The following is a 20,457-nucleotide window of genomic DNA, read 5'->3' on the forward strand; positions in this document are numbered from 1 at the left end:
ACAAAATTCTGAATGAGTTAAGGTGAACTTATTGTTTTGTCACAATAGTTATTAAGTAGCGTTTATGGTCAGATGAAAATGTTTCACAGAAAAAATACTTGTGAGTTTCCCGCAAACGCAAAGAGACATACATTGTAATATATTTTTTTTTAAAAAATTGTATCCTCTGGTAAAATTAAATTGACGTTTTCATTTAATTTTATATATAAATATATTACCAAAATGAAAATTGTGTCAGAAATAAGAAAAAGACATGCTAATTTACAGAATAAAAAAAGAAACCTTTTAGTTTAGATATACAACATATAGAATAAAATTATTTCTTGTAATATGGTTGAGAACAACCGATCATATTGGCATACACATTTTTATTGACAGTATTTGATAACAAAATACTGTAAGATTTATTATAATTAGCAATATATTGAATCCTGGAATCCACAAGAAATATAAAATTAACTGTAACATTAACTTTTTTTCTACAAAACACTTAACATATTCTAATATGTTCATACAATTTCCAAGATTTGTTAAACATTAGCCCAATAAGACTTGGACAAAACATTTCCTGATATTTCCAGCAAATTATATATTTCTTCTGAATTACATTATTGTAAAACCTAGAGAAATTCTAATTGCTTTGTTTTATAACTATGTTTTTCCCAAAAGAAATCCAGTCTTTTAAACCTGTTCTCTTTTGCTCTACGTCAAATTGATATTCGTTTGCAGCACATCTTTAATATGCAAGAAAAAGATGAAATGGTTTAGACGGTAATTTGATAAATTATACGTGTAATTAACTCTGAAGAGAGTCTCACCTGATTAAAGTTAACTGCTAATGGTAACTGATAGATTCATTAAATATATTGTGTGAGGTTTACAAAACAGCAATTATGTTTCCAAATAGGAATTGTCTACTGAAAGAAATTTTATTTGAGCTGCTGTGAGAAGCAAAAACATAATTACTAATCTGAATAATGTTTTGTTTTTGAAATTAAAGTTTATTCTTTCTGTATTTGATTTGTGAAAATATTCATGAAGCATTTATTTCAAAAGACATTGTATTTCCATGAAGGAAGACCAAATGAATTGTTATACATAAATGTTTCAAAGTTGATATAAATATTAGATGGTAATCTAATAGAGTAGAGAATGAAATGTAAAATGTTGACATGACTGCAAAATAAGTAAGACAACACATTGATATGGTATCGACAATATTGATGCAGCCACTATTAAATGAACTCTGCTTGAATATGTGTATTGCCATGAGACATTCGTCCGTTAGAATGTGTGTGTTTGGTTTGTTTACCCTCATGGCAATTATATACATCATACTTCATTTATCACTATATTTAAATCAATGGTCTAATCTAATGAAAGTTATTCGTACTTACATAAATATACATGCATCTGTGCACACCAAAATTATAAGTAATTTACAGCTTAATCATGACATAAATTCAATTAATACCCATAACAAATTTATGTTTCTGTGTGTTTAATAATGAAAATTTCAGTATCCGCTGTGCGTTTTATAAGAGCCGTAATAAAAATGTTAGATATACATAATAGACATGTACTTTAAAAAAAACCTTTTAATTAAAACATTTAGGAATCGTGTGTACCCAATCAATGATGCTAATATCATATTTGTCTTACTTATCTTAGAAAAATATATATGCGGGAATGCAATATCCGATCTTCCATTTCATAGTTTTAACAGTTATTATTATATTCTATTTATGTAGACCTTTTTGTTCAAAGTCTGCAATTCATTACAAATAAATCTTATTAAATGCAAAGCTCTCAGTCGGACTGTTTTGCCTTCTCACGAAACAGACTTTGAACATTCATCTTTTAAAATGTAATTAGGACAGACATTTAAAAGCTAGAAGTTTATAAGATGTGCAATAGCAGCCATGCAAAAGAAAAAACACAACGACTTATTACTACCTGTAAGCAAGGGTAAAACATTTAAAATATTTTGATATTGATTCTGCAAGCCAAGGAAAGAAATTCTTAATTGAATTGAAAATGGTTTAGGAATAAATATTTAGAGTAATAATTTTCTTAAGCATTACATGTGTCTATTGGTAATTCACTTCCCTGCTGCTTTTGTTAAGAATTGTTATCGAGCAAAGCTTCATACACATAGCAAAATCAGCAGTACATTGTCGGCTAACTAATACATTTTTTATATTTGTGTACTCTATGAGATGTTTGTCGACCAGAACAATGATCAGATATAAAGGATAATTGATGTTGTTGTCGTACGAATAATTTAAGTGCCTATATCTAGTGTTGTTTTTTTTTTTGTAAAATGGTGCTTATGTGATATATTTTCTATAACAATATCCATCTTCTGTTTTGGGAAAGAGAAAAGGAAAATACTTAAAGTACATGCTCGATTATACAGAAAGACACACTACTAGTTTTGCGAAAGAACAAACACTGTCGATTAAAACAGAAAGAAGCAAAATGACAAATCTCATATAAGGACAATCTTTAGTATGTTGATTATATTCATTACTAATTTAACAGATGGTTCATGTGATACCACAGATTTTGTAGACAAAATAATTGGATTAAGCAATTCATGAACACACGTAAACAAATGAAATATCTTTCATGTTCTTTACCTGCTGCTGTGTTTCAATACAGGTCACAGAAATGAATAAATTAATTGAGGAGGATTAATAAATTATCAAGGTTATTAAAGGCAAAATATCAAAGAATGGGATTGATGATTAGAGCAAAGCGGAAAAGAAGTAAGTTTATTTCTTTAACAGTATAAAACTTCAGCATTCCAACAAAAACATAAAAATATACGGTATAGTATGACAAGAAAAGCGCTATGATTTTGATTAAGTATATATTTTCAATTGTTTTTAATCTCAGTATTGTTAGAAATGAGACAACTAAACGAAATCTGAAATATGCATCTGTTTTCGATGTTCCGTTTGATCGAGGTACATAGTTCATGTTTATATTTCGAATAATTTCGAATATCAAAGAAAGTGGATGTCTGGCATTGTTTGTAAGTTGTTCTTTATAAATCCATATATCGCTATATTGATGCAAACAAAGATGTTATATCGAATAACCCAAAACAAGTTGACGTGTTCAATGTCCTTTCCAGTAATGAAAAGTTGGTCTATTTACTCTTTTACAATAACTCACACTATCTGTTCAGTATTAACTGTACCATATCTATGAAGCTGTTTTAGAAATCAGTCTTCGTGATGTTGTCATACAAAAAATACAATATGTAGACATAAATATCCATTTAAACCTTGTTTTATTGTAACAAATACAAATCGTCACGAGATGTTCTAACAGAAATCATTTATTGATTTAATCTTATCAAGTAAGCATCTTTTTCATTTCCCGAATCTATATCAAGTCTAAAGCCTCGTTTTCCTTTCCCGAATCTTAAAAATTAATATCAAATCTATATTATCGTCAAAGTAACAATTTTTTGTCAAAGTATTATAAAAGATTAAGTCCATTTATGGACGTTAGTCGTTTGTGCAAGTTACCGTCTACGCCTCCTAACACTGGCTACATCAATATTCAACATTTATAAATGGCAATTATAGTGATTTTTGGAATTTCAAAATGTGTTCAAATATTCTGAATAATATATACATGTGGGTGAAGAGTAACAAACAGAGTCCTTAAAGAACAAATGAAAATCTGTTCTTGCCTCGAAAAAAAATCAAACAATTTTTTTCTGGTGAGTTATTAATCTATTATTTGCAGCCTATCTTTCTACAGAGACATATTATTCTATTAATGTTGAGTAAATGTTGATATTAATTATGTATGACAACGTCTGGTATGATCCATAATGTTGATTTCGTTATTATAACAAAAGATAAACATAAAGATATACATTGCATTCTTGTTTATCGTATCATTCTACAAAAAAAGATATAATGCAGTGACATAATTATGTGTTTTTCTAGATCATTTAATTAAAATAACCTTTTTTAATGCAATTTTAGTCTTCAGATATTGCATTTCTAGTCACAGCAGAGTACCAAATATTTTGTCTTTAACGCACAACATGCATTGCAATTGAAAATAATGATCTTTACTTTCAAACAAAAACTACATTTCTACAGTCTCATATTTAGTGCACACATAATTTAGTTCTTGGTTCATCATGTTAATGTAATAATTGCGGCTCATTAACACTGCTGTAACGTCAAATAGTTGTTTTCATCAATTAACAAATTTATCTTGTTTTATTTACTCGGCACCAAATGTTTATGATATCTGATAATTCAGTGTGCAGATGTATTATAATATTAAACTACACAATCAAGGAAACCTTTCAAATATTGAATTATGCTTTAGATGGAACCAAGGCATCTTGTCAGATGGATAAATAAGTGTTCCCTTTGTATTATCAAATATAAAGTTAACTGAAATACAGACAATGAAGCAAACTGAAAACTGTTATTAGACAAACAAGTAGAAAAATATTTTTTTTATTGTGCAAGTAAAAGTGATTATAACGCGTTATTTTCTTTTGCATATAGCAGGTACATAATTTTATTTATATTTTTGTGCCTTGTGTCATTTTTAAGTTATCTTTATCAATAGACGAATTAATAGAAATGACAAAGTGATGCAAATTACATTTGTACATCTGTGAGTCTAAGTATATAAAATCTAGAAAATTTTAAAAATGCGGACTACTTTCCACGAATACGACTTTGCTTGGAGCCAAAATAAATATTCATAAACATTAACTAGTTATTATCTAAACAATTTTTGCAATAAATCTTTTACAAAAACCATCTGATAATACTTCACACGTGTTTTATTACACTCTGCAATAGCTGACATAAACATTGACACGTTGACATATATTACTTCCAGTTAGCTTTTTAAAAGACGATCGGTTAATTTATCTCACTGACTTTATCGACGAAATTATCTGTAACATATTTCAAGAACATTATTTTTCCTACTAAGCTAAAACGATAGATTTGTTTCCACAGAGAAAGCTTTTATCCTATCTGATTGGAAGTTTTTTAGAAATTAAAATAATGGTGCTTGGCATTATTAAAATGATTATGACTTTAAAAACATAAAGTTTACATCCGGTGCCTGGGGGGGGGGGGTGGGGTGGACGGTAGTTTGCACAGTACCGTCCATAAGCAGACTCAATCAAACCGAGTCTGCAACATATTCAATTCTGACATTTTGTGCGTTCTTAAGGGATTATTTATTTTCTATTTTAAATAATACACTTAAAAGTTGCAAGTTTAGTATTAACAATTCAAAACTTCTAATTTACAACATACGTAACAATAATATGAAGGTAAACTGTTTTCAAATGTAATTACTTTGATTGATGTTAGCATAGACTTATTTTATAGCATTTACACAAAAACAAAACCAGACACGTTCAGGTAATTATGTTATAAAGATATTTCAAAACCGTCTTATTATAGATCTTGTCTTGCCATGAAATATTTAACTTAAACAAGTATGAACCCACGAGAAAAAACTCATTTTGACTTATCATTAATCATTTTTATTATTCACATAATTATCCATTTCCGTAAAGCATAAAGTATTTATATGTTATTCGTAAAACCATGTTATTTTTTGACAATTGGTTTGCTCCTTTTCGCTATTTTTGTCTCTTTGTCGCCGTTAGATATTCATATTCATACCTTATGCAATATTAATCATTCATTATCATTGTTGATACACAATCATGGTCTGTAAAAACTCACTTAGATATATTAACTTTAGTATTTAGGGTATATTTGACGTTCCCTTAGGCATTAAAATGACATATTTTCATCGATATCAATACTTTATACACTGCATAACATGACTGGAAGAACTCTGCTTGTATTTAATTATATGAGGGGAGATCAGAAAAACGAAGACATTTGCTATTACTTTTACATTTGAAGTGAGTAGAATCCCAACCTTTAGAGATTGAACTTATGGTAAAATAAAGTAAGTATTCTACAATGGCTGCATTTTATTAGGCGTATTTAAGTTACCCGGAGCAACTTGATATTTTTACATTATGTTGGAGCAATCTTCGATTATTGTATTGTTTTTAGTCGATATAATTGTGCGAAATGTGATCTGCTTACGATGAAAAGTAACTTAACATTTTGAGGTTTTGTATGACGCCATAACAAATGACAAATTTTCGCAAAACAAATGCAAGTTGTTTTAACGTAATATATGGATCTGCCAGAAGTGCTAGCAGTGATGAAGCTTGGGACTGTTTAGGATAATTGGCAACGCAGACGTATGAAAATTTTCAAAAGGTTGCATAACCGCAGGAAATGAAAAAAGCTACAGCCTTGAAGTGGTTACTTTATTAGACTAGCTCTCATTTTTCTATACATTTGGCTCTAAGAGTAAATATTGTGTACGTGTACGAAAACGTAAAGAAGTGCTGCAGAAGTTTCTTATGTACAAATACTCGTATATGTATTGAATTATAGAATAATTCATTATGAATATTTCTAGAACATTCATGATGATACTGCTTTAAATGCAGCTTAAATCCCTTGACACAAAGGCAAACGGTAAACTTAAAACAGTGGAAGCTAATGTATTTTTACTATTGCAAACTGCGAAGAAAGATTACATGTGCAATATTTCGGTGATTCTAAGATGTTTCTATGGCTCAAAAGCATTATTTATTGTATATCAGATACAAACCGTAATGTAATGAACTTATTGTTGTTGAAAATTGTAAGCAAGGTAAAATATCATTCCAATTATTAAACTAACGTAAGACTTCAGTATCAAATTTACAAATTCAATCAATCCTGACATATGTATCATTTGCAACTTTATATTAACTCGTATCCTCGCTTATCCAACATATCGATCTATAGATTTAATTAAAGATAAAGTTGCAATTTCATGCAGAGTTAACCACTTAATTTCTAAGTTATAAATGCCACACGTGCTGGCGCATGTATCCGTATGAACGCTCGTATTGCTATCTGGTATTGTTACCAGGCTATTGATAACGTCTGCAAATAAATAAGTCTTTTGTTGCAGAACCGATAGTTCATACTTTATTTTCTGAAATATTAAACAAATTTTCTCATTTTTTTCAACATACTGACAATTAGTATTGATTAGCATTGACAATTCATGATCGCGAAATTGATTTTTACAATACAAAATAATATTTAACATGTTGACTTATCATCCCTTGATAAAAAATACATCCATTTTCATCTGTTTATTAAACAAAAGCTTAATATGCTTCCATCATCTCATACAGTGATTTCAGTGATCCTGGCATGCCATCCATGACATAATGATGACAACGGCACTAAATGTATATAATATATAACATGACAATCACAAGAAAGTCATTGGAAATATTGTCTGAACACTAACTTATATTATGAATCGCTGAGTCAGTAAAGAATTATATAATATATAATTATTTGTTTATTTAAAGAAAAATATTCTCTATGTATTTATTTAGCTGATCTGTTTTGCTATCTTCCATTCCAGTTAAGTGTGCTTTCATCTATAATATGCAAGGGGAAAATGCAATGATTAGATAGTAATTATATAAATTACACGTATAATTAAATCTTCATAGGAAACCTCACCTGATAAAAGCTAACTGCTAATGATAATTGATAGTTGAATTACATACATGTTTATTGTGAGAAAGATTAAAAAGAAGCAATTATATTTCCTAATAGGACATGTCTGAATTTGATAGAAATTTCACACGAGCAGGCGCTAGAAGCTAAACATAAGTCCTTGCGGCTAATTCTTACTGTATTTGAGAAAAGATGCATTTAGCATTTGTTTCAATAGCATTGTATTTCTATTGGAAATTAAAAAAATATATTAGTGGTTTCTCACTAAGGAAAAGGGATTACTGGAAAGCACAAACTGATCCCCAAATTAAAAATGTTTTCAATCATATATTTTATTCATATAGATCTAGATCTGTTTATTCAGATTCTGCAATTCCTTGAAAGTGTTCTTTATCTTATGCAAAGCTCTCAATTCGATCCTTTTATAATGAAACTGATTTTTTTTAACATTCAACTGAAAATAGTTTTAAAATAAATATTAAGACTACTGTAATTACACGCAAAGTCTGCATATTTAACATTTACTGAAGTTTGCATGTTTCATGATGAATTACAACAAAAGTAACATGCACCATCGAACCAAGATCGCCTGATTTACAGGCTAACCTACGTGGTGCGAGCTTAAAAACAGACCACATCAGTCAATGACAAGTCGAGAAATTTCACATTTGAATTAAGTAACTCTATTATCTATTAGTTATTCACTTCCCTGTTTTTCTTGTAAAGGAATGTTACTAAGTAATTCTTCATATACTTAGCGATATCAGCCCATCACTGCAGACTAATTTATATACATATATTGTTACATTTGTGAATCCTTACAAATGTTTGTGTGCCAGAGGAATGATCACCTTTACCTGTAAATATATATGTTATAATGTTAAAATCGAAGTGGATGTGAAAAATCTAATTACATTGCAAGAAATGAATAAATTATTTGAGGAAAAGATAACATTATAAGGCTATTATAAGAATGTGGTTAAATATTCAATTTAGAGCAAAACGGAAAAAGTAACTTTATGTCCTAATCACTACATATAGTGTCAACGTTCCAAGCAATATATTTAGAAGCAAATTCAGTATAGTATGAAAGCAAGTCGTATTGATTAATTTCATCTACAGATGTTATAGACTTTAAACTGATTGAGTGCACATTTTTGATAGATTGAAGGCCATAAAACAGCTTAAATACAAGAATAAAGTTAAAATAGTAAACAACAATTCGAAATATGTTTCTTTTTTGATTTTCCGTTTGATTGAGATGCGTAGCAATGGTTTATATTTTGCTTTCACCTAATGAAAAAATCAATGTTTGTATCTTCTCCTGGAGCATAGTAATTTATGAACTTGATATATTGCCATATTACTCCAAATAATTTTGTTATATTAAATGACCCATGACAATACTAAGCATAAACGCTTTCCTAATAATGATGACGCAGTTGTCCTCGTTCTCTACAACTAGATTTCTATATACAACAAAGCAATAACTGCAAATTGAATAAAACTCCAGCTTAAAAACAGACCACATCAGTCAATGAAAAGTCGAGAAATTTCACATTTGAATTAAGTAACTCGAACGAAGTCAAAGAAATGCTACATATTTCGAAAAAAATACTCAACAATTACACCTCATATAATTGTTTCATTTAATTATAAAATATTTTATAAAACTCGCATAACCATTTTACCATGCGACAATTGGTTTTTTTCTTGTCTCTTTGTCATCGTATATTCATATCTAATGCAATATTAATCAGTCATTATCATTGTTGATACACAATCATTCACTTAGATATATTAACTCTAGTATTAAGAGTATATTTGTCTATCCCTTAGGCATTAAAATGACCTATTTCCATCGATTTATATACTATTTGCATCGATATCAATAATTTATACTCTGCTTAACATATGAGGAAATGCTTTATAATCTCTTGTATTATTAATACTTACGCACTTGTTTGCAATATAAATAGCTCTTAAGCTTTGAGCTCAATAAGAAGCAATTGTAAAGAAAATTTCTTCAAAACTATATTTTTTCAACATTCAACTGAAAATAGTTTTAAAATAAATATTAAGAGTACAGTAATTACTCATAAAATCTTGAAATAAAACATTTTATATATCTCTATTAGTTATTCACTTCCCTGTTGCTCTTGTAAAGAATTGTTACCAAGTAAATCATCATATACTAAGCGATATTAGCCGTTCATTTCAGACTAATTTATATACATATTTTGTAGATGATAACAGAACTGACAAGGCCTTATCAAGCTTGCATGTACATTTACACATGTTCTACATAAAACATTGCATTACTTTTAGTCATATTGGAAATAGTAGATCCTGAGAGTGCAATGTAACTTAGGTTTGTTTATTTGAGATAAATTATAATTATGATTATAACCAAACATTATTATGGAGTAATCTGATCGTATTTGATCGGAATAGACGATGCTGGGTCAAGATCTAACGGAGCAGAGTGTCATTCGTCTCAAGTTGTAACATACAAAATATCCGTGTCAAGTTGTAACAACCAACAGAACAAATAAGTAATAGATCAATGTACTCATACATATATTAAATTGAACAATACTTTACAATCGTATTGTTATATTTTGTCATGATGCTACTGACAATTGTTCTCATTCACAACAATACGATCTTTCTTCTTCTTTCAAATCGTACTAGTGTATGTAAAACATGCAATTCATGTAGGGAAAAAAGGAGAAGAACAACAACAAGAAGTGTTTATAAAATAGAGTTCTCAATACATGGAAATAGAAAACAAATGCATGAAATTAAAGAAAAAACAACAACAACAAAAAACCCACATAATTTTCATTTACAAGCTGTTTAACGTCTCCACATTTTTGAAAGAAATGTTCAACTTATTCTGTCAAATGTACATTTTTTACACTTGAATTGGAAAATTTACAGCGGGAAAATTTAATGCGAAGAGAACGGTAATATCTGCTGGCGAAGATAAAACTGTAGATTACTTTCTTAACTACACTTTTCTATACATTTTTTTGGCATTTTTCTGATTTCACATTGACTTCCGCTAAAATTAACAGTAAAGAAATGAATATAGGCAGAATTTTCATTGGTCATTTTAACACTTATAGCCTGTTCGATGGATACTTTAGAAGAGCTTCCGTTATAGGTAGAGGTCTGTCCGATTGCGCGATGGCAAAAAGTGCTGGAAAAAGATATAAGTCAGAATAAATATAAAAACACAATAATGATGTTTTCTAGATGTTTCAAACAGCTTTTCAATAAATATATGAAATAAAATATGACAGATCGCCTTTTTGATACTTTTGTGTTTGATTGGGTTTCTCTTCTAAGCTGTTCTAGTCATAAAATTCTCTTCTCGAACCGGGCATAAGACGATTAAAACGACTAATCTACAGTTGCAAAATTCTCCATGGAATTAGTGTACAGTATCTATATACTAAATCTTTGTTTTATTATAAATTCCTATTCAAATCAAATTCCATTTTAATTAAAATCAAATAATGCAAGTAATATTGTTTAAATCTAAGATGACAATTAATGGGGAAAAACATTGCAGGTAAAAATGAACTGAAATAAAACTATTGAGGACGAATAAAATGTTGTGTTTGCGGTTAGCATGGTTAGTAGATTATCCTATGCAAATTAACAAGTTTGACTTCGGCCGAGTATCTTTTTAAAGATACTTCTTGTTTATCATGATTTTCGGTTAATTAACGGTTAATACGCCATCCTTTTATAGGTATCTTCAGGACAAATATATATATTTTCGGGTTTTAGCCACCATTTTATACTGTAGAGACAGGTATTTCTTGTAGTTTGTCATTTTATAGAGATAGGAAAGTATGATGAAAATTGAAAGCAAATAAATGCTATGACTAAGAATGACCAAGAATTGATTATAGTAAGATTAACTTCTCGAATTAAAAATATGTGAGTAAAGGAAATATTCGACTACATTTATGTTAAAACAGTTGTTAGTAAATGCACATTTTTTCCCGATGTCAGTTTTATTTTTACTAGAAAAATTCTTTACCCTTATTCTTTCTTGATGGAGGTTATGAATTTAAATTGTACAAGAGATTCGTATATAATGCTTAGCAAAAGTAACTTTTATGAACAATGTATGGCAAATTCGAAAAATAATATTCACGAATACATCTGGAATTGCAAACTCGCTGCCGTATGTTTACTTAAGTGTAAAAGAAAATGAAAAACAAAATGCTGGTGATTATTTCCGCACATGTCTGTCAGTTCCCTACTCAAAACACTGGGTTATCCCTTCATGTTTAGAAAGAAATTGCAGAAAACATTAGTAGCTCTTACATGTCATAAACAGTGTTTGTTATTTTAGTAATACATTTTTGAACAAAAACAAAGGCATTAATTATGTTAACAGTTTCTCGTATTGTTATTAAAATTACTGTTGTATGATTATATATTAATTTATTGAAGTATAAAGAAATTGCATCTCTGGTGAAATGTGTTATTTAAAGTGATATTATCAATATTAAAACGGAAAACACTTGATACTGATCAGCAAAAAATAAAATTCATTGATTACAAAAAGAGCTCATGTGCTGTAAAAGCCAAATTTATGCACGAAGTTTTCAAAAGTTTAACGTTCTAGTTCTACGACCAATTCTAACACGACCCGCATTTTTGAAGAACCGAAAGTGTGTATTATTATGCAACAAAGTCACTGTTGACGTTCTATATTTAGACTTATGACGTAACCATTATATACATGTGACGTAACCATTAAAAATGCCGCGCGCTGAAAATAAGTACGGAAACAAATCAGGTGCAATTTAGGTTATTATCAGGTACGGCAAAATTTATTGTTTATGTCGTGTTAGAATCGAAATAATATATCCGAATCAGTGATTTTATCGCTTGATAACATCACAGTTTGTCGTTCGGATGCGCATCATTATATCACTCGGGCTACGCCCTCGTGATATACTTCCTCGCATCCGAACTCCAAACAGTGATGTTATTGAGCGATAAAATCACTGTTTGGGATATATTATTTCTTAATTGATTCGAATTTTATTATAAAAAGGTTAAACACTTGAGAGGGAAATTTTTCGAATTTAAGGAAAATCAAACATTGAAAAGAAAACATAAAGTTTTTAAGATAATACTTGTATCACAATCCAAGTTATATGATAATGTATGACTGTGTACTTGCAGACAAAGAGATCATGCAAAACTTTATTGATTGGCCAAATAACAGCGCATACATTTATATACTGCAGTATATATATTTTTTAAAAGATTTTAGAGTTTTTTTTTGTTTCAAATAACATATAACTGTATGTGCAAAACGATTTATTCTAACACGACCCGCATTTTTCCCTATTGAACATAGAAGAACCGAAAGTGTGTATTATTATGCAATAGAGTCACTGTTTGACGTTTTATATTTAGACGTGTGACGTAATCATTGTACATGTGACGTAACCACTATGAAATCCGACGCGCTGACAATAAGTACGGAAACAAATCAGGCGCAATTTTGCTTAATAGCAGGTACGGCAGCATTTATTTGTTTATGTCGTGTTAGAATCGAAATAATATATCCAAATCGGTGATTTTATCGCTGGATAACATCACTGTTTGTCGTTCGGATGCGCAACATTATATCACTCGGGCTACGCCCTCGTGATATAATTCCTCGCATCCGAACTCCAAACAGTGATGTTATTGAGCTATAAAATCACAGTTTGGGATATATTATTTCTTAAACAACATGACAGAGTAACAAAACATTCTGTAAAATAATTACTTTGGATATTTGACTTAAAAATGTTACTGTGGGAAGGATGCTGAACATCTAAGAATTAAATATTTGTGAAATGCTCAAAATATGTAAATTTGATCTTTTTATTAAAAAACAGTTTTCTTTACTCTTATTGAAAGTTTGTGTTTTATGTAATGTTAAATTTCCTTCTTTTAAATGAACGCGTTTCTAAAATGATATAAAAACATTTAAAAAAATAAAGAAAGTTTTTCTTGTAGTTGTCTTTTTGCCCTGTTTCACTGACATTCAAAATTTATATGTCTGCTAAATTGCATTTTCAAAACGAATGAAAAAGACATTGCTATGTACTTCAACAAACATTTGATTTTAAATATATGTCCGTGTAAAACAAAATAATGTGACCTTTGAGATTATTACTCTAACTTGTACTTCCATATGTGCGAATATTTGCCTATTCTTGTTATCTCGCTATTTTGTTTGAAATTTCATTTGCGCATCCGTTATTGATGAATAATTTCGCAGCTATATGATCGGGATCGTGCTCCTATATATAAAGCATATGAGTATTTCATAATGTGATGTTGAAATTCTAACATCAAAACACTTTATCACATAAAACTAAAACAACAATTCCTCCGCTAGGTCAGGTTTTGTACATTTAATTAAACACAAGTGGCATTATTATTATTATTATTATTGTTATTATTATTATTATTTATATTATTATTATTATTACAATGTATTATTATTATTATTAAAGATATACCATGCTCATCCTTGAGTAAAACGTTTCTTTTATTATCGTAACTGGTGGTAAGATCTGGTGTTACTATTTTACGCAATACCGTAAGTGTAACAATAAAAGCGATTGGCAAGTGTACGCTAATGTTTTCAATACCCGTGCAACTGTTATACAAATTATTGTTTCTAGAGACCGTTCTGTCACATCTACTTATTGTTAGAAATCTTGCTAAGAATTATTGTACCTTGCACATAAAATAATAATTGGGAATAAGTTTATGACTTATACGTACTCATCAAACACAGTCTGCAATTTGCATGTAAATTTGCTGTTTTAATAATAAAGGGAGATCACCTTTTGCCAGATATTTATAAAACAAAATCACATAAAACGGATTTTACTCAAATGGATAACCGTAATATTAAGTTAGAAATAGATTTATAACAACAAAATGGGAGTGTTAAAAATGGCGTTTCAAATGTAAATTAACTGTTTTTAAATACATGTAAAGACAATTAAGAGATATATATCTTTTCCAAGCGAATTCGACCAGTGCGACCTTGTTCCTTTGGTATGTGATGTTCATTTTTCCTCGGTATTTTTGAGTCTCTTATATTTACTAGGACCTGAAATCAGTCTGAAATATTAGACCGGTGTCTTACTCATACGTGACTGAAAAATGTTCTAGCCAAATTGAATTTCTTTTTAAAACATTTTGTGCCTCCGACTTTACATCGGTATGTTCAGGTAACAAAAAACACTCTTTCATGTCTACTCCTTTCCTACGTAAGGTCCCTGCCCTATTTCGATAGTCCAGAAGTTGGCAGACTTTGGTAGTCTAGCTTGCGGTATGAACTTTGAGAATGACATTACTTTGTAAAGAAAATACTCTCGTTAGAATATAAATGAACCAGAAACAATCGACGGTTTATATCGTTTTAATAATAAAAGCATCATAATAGATGTACACATAGTATACTATAAATATCAAAGATAAACATATTCTAATAAGATATGCAATAAGGCAAAATGATAAAACAATTGTAACTCACTATAAATATAGTCAAAAGTTGCATGAATTTATAATGTAATGCTTTGAATGCAGTTGATTCATATGTAATAACATGTATACATTTAGCCATAACTTTTGTCAGACTTAAACGATCAAAACACAATTTTATAAATGCTTATTTATCCAATCTGTTTTGGTAGTTACAAAATATGAATTACATTTCACTCTCTACCTATAATTGTTTGCATGTGCTATTTTGGCATTTTGAACATAACCTTCATTCATTTTAACGACCTTAAACACACTCATATGCACCCGCACAATCCAACAACATTTTCTAATAGACATCATGTCACATGAGCGAGAAATCGTTACTGGTAACAACCTCTTGACTGCAACTTGATAAAAAGACTGCAACTAGATCAAAAGACTGCAACTAGATAAAAAGACTGCAACTAGATAAAAAGACTGCAACTTGATAAAAAGACTGCAACTAGATAAAAAGACTGCAACTTGATAAAAAGACTGCAACTAGATAAAAAGACTGCAACTTGATAAAAAGACTGCGACTTGATAAAAAGACTGCAACTAGATAAAAAGACTGCAACTTGATAAAAAGACTGCAACTTGATAAAAAGACTGCAACTTGATAAAAAGACTGCAACTAGATAAAAAGACTGCAACTTGATAAAAAGACTGCAACTTGATAAAAAGACTGCAACTAGATAAAAAGACTGCAACTTGATAAAAAGACTGCAACATGATAAAAAGACTGCAACTAGATAAAAAGACTGCAACTTGATAAAAAAGACTGCAACTTGATAAAAAGACTGCAACTAGATAAAAAGACTGCAACTTGATAAAAAGACTGCAACTTGATAAAAAGACTGCAACTAGATAAAAAGACTGCAACTTGATAAAAAGACTGCAACTAGATAAAAAGACTGCAACTTGATAAAAAGACTATCATGAAAATTTGTTACGTTCCAAACGGGGTCTACAAGCAATTCTGTATTGGTATGACATAAGAGGAATAAACTTTATAATCCCTGGTCACGTGTTACATGACTCTATGTAACATAGATTATTTGTTTCTACATTATAAAATGTACAAGAGTTTAATTCTTTTTCGGTAAAGTTCATCTATGTATTTATGGGATTTTCCAGCCAACAATAAAGACACAAAATCTGGCATTGCATGGAAAAAAATATTCAATTTCGTTCTAGAATCCTTCAAAATTCGTTTTACATAATCTCTAGTGCCACCGTCAAGACCTATTTGCAATGTCAAATCAGAATTAATAGACGATGCTGTGATGATGTCACACATAAGGCAATAATGTTCGACTTTATCCCTCCAGCTTCCAAACATTGACAAAATATGTGGCTCAGTTATTTTTATTGAAATACAACAGTATAATTTAGGAATTTTTAGAATAATACTGCCACCATCTTCTAGACAACCTGAAAGGAAATTTACTATACTGTCTTTATCTTCACCACCGGCAATACATTTTAACAGATTTCTCTCAGGTATCATGTAGTTTGGTAGATGATTGTTAAGTATGCAATGCTTAATGAAAAAGAGACATTTCTGAATCAGAAATACTAAGTGACTTGGTGTTAATTCACAAACATTTGTTGTTTCCATTACCCAGAAAATGACGTTCTTTACAATATATGAAGTAAGAAATTTACACTTAGGCTTTAAAAGTGATTTAGCCATTACCTTAAGTAATACATATGCCTTAAACTGGGTATCAGAAAAACTTGACACCAATTTCTTTTCCGCTGTAGTGTAACATATCCTCCATTCCAATGTTTGCATATCGCTTTGCTTGTCACCGATAGGAACAATATATCCTTCCATTCCAGAAACTTCATTCACAATCTCATTGGAAGGCCATTTGTTGATCCTATTCCTGCTTTTCCACTTCTCTAAGTAGTTGCCTCCATAATAGTAAAAAGAATATACAAAGTCACTATGCAATGAAGTCGAATACGTAAGAGTCACAGAAGGTCCATTTTCAGCAGATTTAAAGCGATTTCTTTGGCGGACGTTATGGAGTAAAGGATTATGTCCAGTGAAATACCTCATTTTCTCACTCGATAAGAAGTTTCTTTTTCTGAGGGTATCATACACAGAGATTGCATGGAATAGAGGTGAAAAAATTAGAACATCTGGTATTGATACTGACACTACTTTAGTGTAACCTGGTGCCGTTTTATCATAATCAGTTCCTAGAATGATAAATTCACCATGATTATCAAACCCTCAATCAACACAAATGACTTCCCCCAATACACTCATTATGTCAATATCACTGTCGGCTAGCGGAACACCTTCACCTGTGCTACCAGCTACTACCACCGTAATGCTGGGATGAAATCGAAAAGATTTGAAACGTTCATCAGTATATATTGATCTCAGCATAATTTGTTTCTTACTGAACCCCAGATTATCCAAAACTGAACTTGTTATAAGAGATAGCTCCATATCCTTTTGCTTCGACATAGTTCGATAAATATGAATTTTATTGCTCAGTTGAAACCTAAAAATAGTCAAAATGAAGAATTGATAGTAATCATAATTTATTCTAATGAAATATTACATTTTTAAAATAAAGTATGCACCAACGTTTGTATTTATTTGGAAAATGCAATACAGTAGAAAACAAATAGAAGAACAAATTGCATTATCTAAAGATAAGCGCATAAGACAAAATGGAATATCCTCTGTAACAGAAGTAATTGAATCGAGTAAGTCAACAGTAAAATAATGCTAAAAATCCATACTTACAAAGAAAACTAATATGATTGTGTTTATCACTGCTTAAAGTACATATACAAAAAAAAAAACATTATATATATTGAGCATTAGAGGGCGTGCGTGAGTGCTTGTAAATGTGTATATACTTGCGCGCGTAAATGTGTGCGCGCCGCGCAGGAGCATGTGTGCATTTACGGGCGTGTTACATTACAGTTTAGAAAATAATTGAAAAATTAATTAAATGGAATATGTTATATTGAATACCTGCTACGACAGTATGTGAACATGAATGATTGTATTTAATACTCGTATATGAAAAAAAAACATAATAAAAGAGAGAGAAAAAAATCGTAATTCAATAAAAGATTTTGTATGTCTAGAAAAAGGTGAAAACGTGAATGTGATTGGTCAATACAATCGGTAGTCGAAGGTGTATTTTAGATGAAGAGTGACTGGGTTATTATTTTTCGTTTCTTAACAATTGTGTCTTTATTTCCAATGAAGTTTTGAATATTGATGATAGAACAGCGTTCAAACAATTTGTATGTCGCCTTTTCGAATCGGAAATTGAAATGGACATTTTTAATACACATTTTGTCTATAAAATATACGTCATGTCGTGTGTAAGCGCTATAGCTTTTGAGAGAAGTTAACTAATAATAAAATGATTAGCTACAGAAATAAACTTGATATAAAATTCAAATAACTAAAAATAACTCAAATAAATGAAAAAATATCGATGGATAAAAAGAACAATAAATTTTAAATAAATCTTGATTTTCTGGTTGAATATAAAGTTTAAAATTGACAAGGATGATATACATAAAGGCTTATTATATGATTATATTTATCTATTACTGGTATTTGGCTCTCATAGATTAAAACAAAACCGATCGTGAGATCCTAACCTAGTAAATTAAACAAGTGCCATATCACTATACTCATATAAAAACCCTATTTTATTGTGAGGATTTATTTTCTTTCCTTAAAGTGATTTTATCGATTCGTTTTTACTTTGATAGTGATTGTTTGTATTACTTAACAATATTGTGTCTATCATTTTAAAATGATAAAGAAGCAAACTAGAGGACATTGTGAAAGAAAAGGTTTAAATTCAGATTTTATGATAACATATATATGCATGCATCAGAAATTTCTTATATGTAATGCACTGTCAAATTTCTAAATAAATATCATACCTCTGAAATAGTGAAGCTTACCGTCCGCATAAAGTAATTATGAAGCAAAACTGAGTCCAAAGCGCATATCTTTATAATTATGGCACTTAAGATACGGAAATACTAATTATTTTTCCTTCAGTTATAACAATGGTATATTGTTACACTGGCTCAGGGTAAATGCACTTCTCGTGCATTAAGACCTGCAAATGCACGAGGATGCATTTTTAAACCCGAGTCAGGAGGTTTCGCAGATGCTAATCCAGTGCCAAAATGGCAGTCTGATATTTTTATATTGCACTTTGACTCAGGCATTTCAAATTCTAATTCACAATAATGATAGCCATAAGTGCGCCGTAAAATCATGCAGATATATATCATGTTAAGTTCGTTCAGTAAATCGAAGATAATTGTGATCATCAATATCATCTTAATTCGTTAACATTCTTATTATATTCTTTAATTTTATATTTACCCATATTCTTACAAAGTTCACACGTTTGGTTTCGACAGTAGGTAAAACATATACACATTTGTAAGAAAAATCATATAAAAACAATTTTCCATGGAAATGTATGTCATTACACCTGTAACTACTCGTATATTCTGACAACAGCGTATGAAATTACTTCATTCATAAATGTAAAATTACGCCATCCTAAGCATGTCATTGTATAGCACGCGACTCATCTGGCAAAGCCCCCTACCCCACCCCATCCCGCCTTGCTAGTTGAAATTTCCGGCATGGGTAAATAATGGAAACGCCAGTCTGATATGAAAGAATTACTGAAAGTAATTCTTTTCAGAACAACAACTCGGTCGAGTACGATGATATTTAATACAGTTCAATTCCAGCTGTATTCATTTCTTATCTAAGATGTAAGAGTTATTCATATTAGTAATGTACCTATCTATGTGTATAACTTTATACAATTGTCAGCTCAATGCGCGACATATTTGGAATTGTTGAACACACATTTATCTATCTAAAATTGATTTCATTTTTGCTTTTGTACATATCGCGGAAATACCCTTTAAACTGTATGCATCCAATCATCCAATCAGTTAACTCACGCGTATGTTTGATGCAACCCCCCCCCCTCCCCCCAAAAAAAGAAAAAAACAGAATTGATTACTGTATTACCAAATTTGTAAACCGATACTATCTTAGTAGTGCTTTTTGAAATGGTATATAAAAAAGAAAGAAAAATGGAAAGGGAAGGAAACCATTGAAGGGAAACTATATTTCTAAAATAAAATAACGCATATTGTCTTTGTTTATGAAAAAGGGAAAATTAATTTCATGAATGTTGAATAAATCTCCTTAATAAAAGGGTAT

At 30.0% G+C, this 20,457-nt stretch overlaps 1 protein-coding gene across 1 annotated transcript; it reads right to left on the reverse strand.

Moving 5' to 3' along the window:
• Nucleotides 1-16,099: 16,099 nt before the first annotated feature.
• Nucleotides 16,100-19,213, reverse strand: LOC132726085 (uncharacterized). Its single transcript, XM_060711352.1, has 2 exons — nucleotides 19,140-19,213; nucleotides 16,100-17,722 (listed from the first exon to the last, which is right to left on the reverse strand). Exon 2 carries the CDS (start codon nucleotides 17,266-17,268, stop codon nucleotides 16,270-16,272), a length of 999 nt encoding a protein of 332 aa, XP_060567335.1. The 5' UTR covers nucleotides 17,269-17,722; nucleotides 19,140-19,213; the 3' UTR covers nucleotides 16,100-16,269.
• Nucleotides 19,214-20,457: the final 1,244 nt, after the last annotated feature.

The sequence above is a fragment of the Ruditapes philippinarum genome, unplaced genomic scaffold (assembly GCF_026571515.1).
Source record: "Ruditapes philippinarum isolate M1 unplaced genomic scaffold, ASM2657151v2 ctg462_1_1_1_1, whole genome shotgun sequence".
NCBI lineage: Eukaryota > Metazoa > Mollusca > Bivalvia > Venerida > Veneridae > Ruditapes > Ruditapes philippinarum.

Bases quoted from the DNA above. Each gene is read 5' to 3' on its own strand.
- LOC132726085 (XM_060711352.1), bottom strand. From the start codon at position 17,268: ATGAGGTATTTCACTGGACATAATCCTTTACTCCATAACGTCCGCCAA.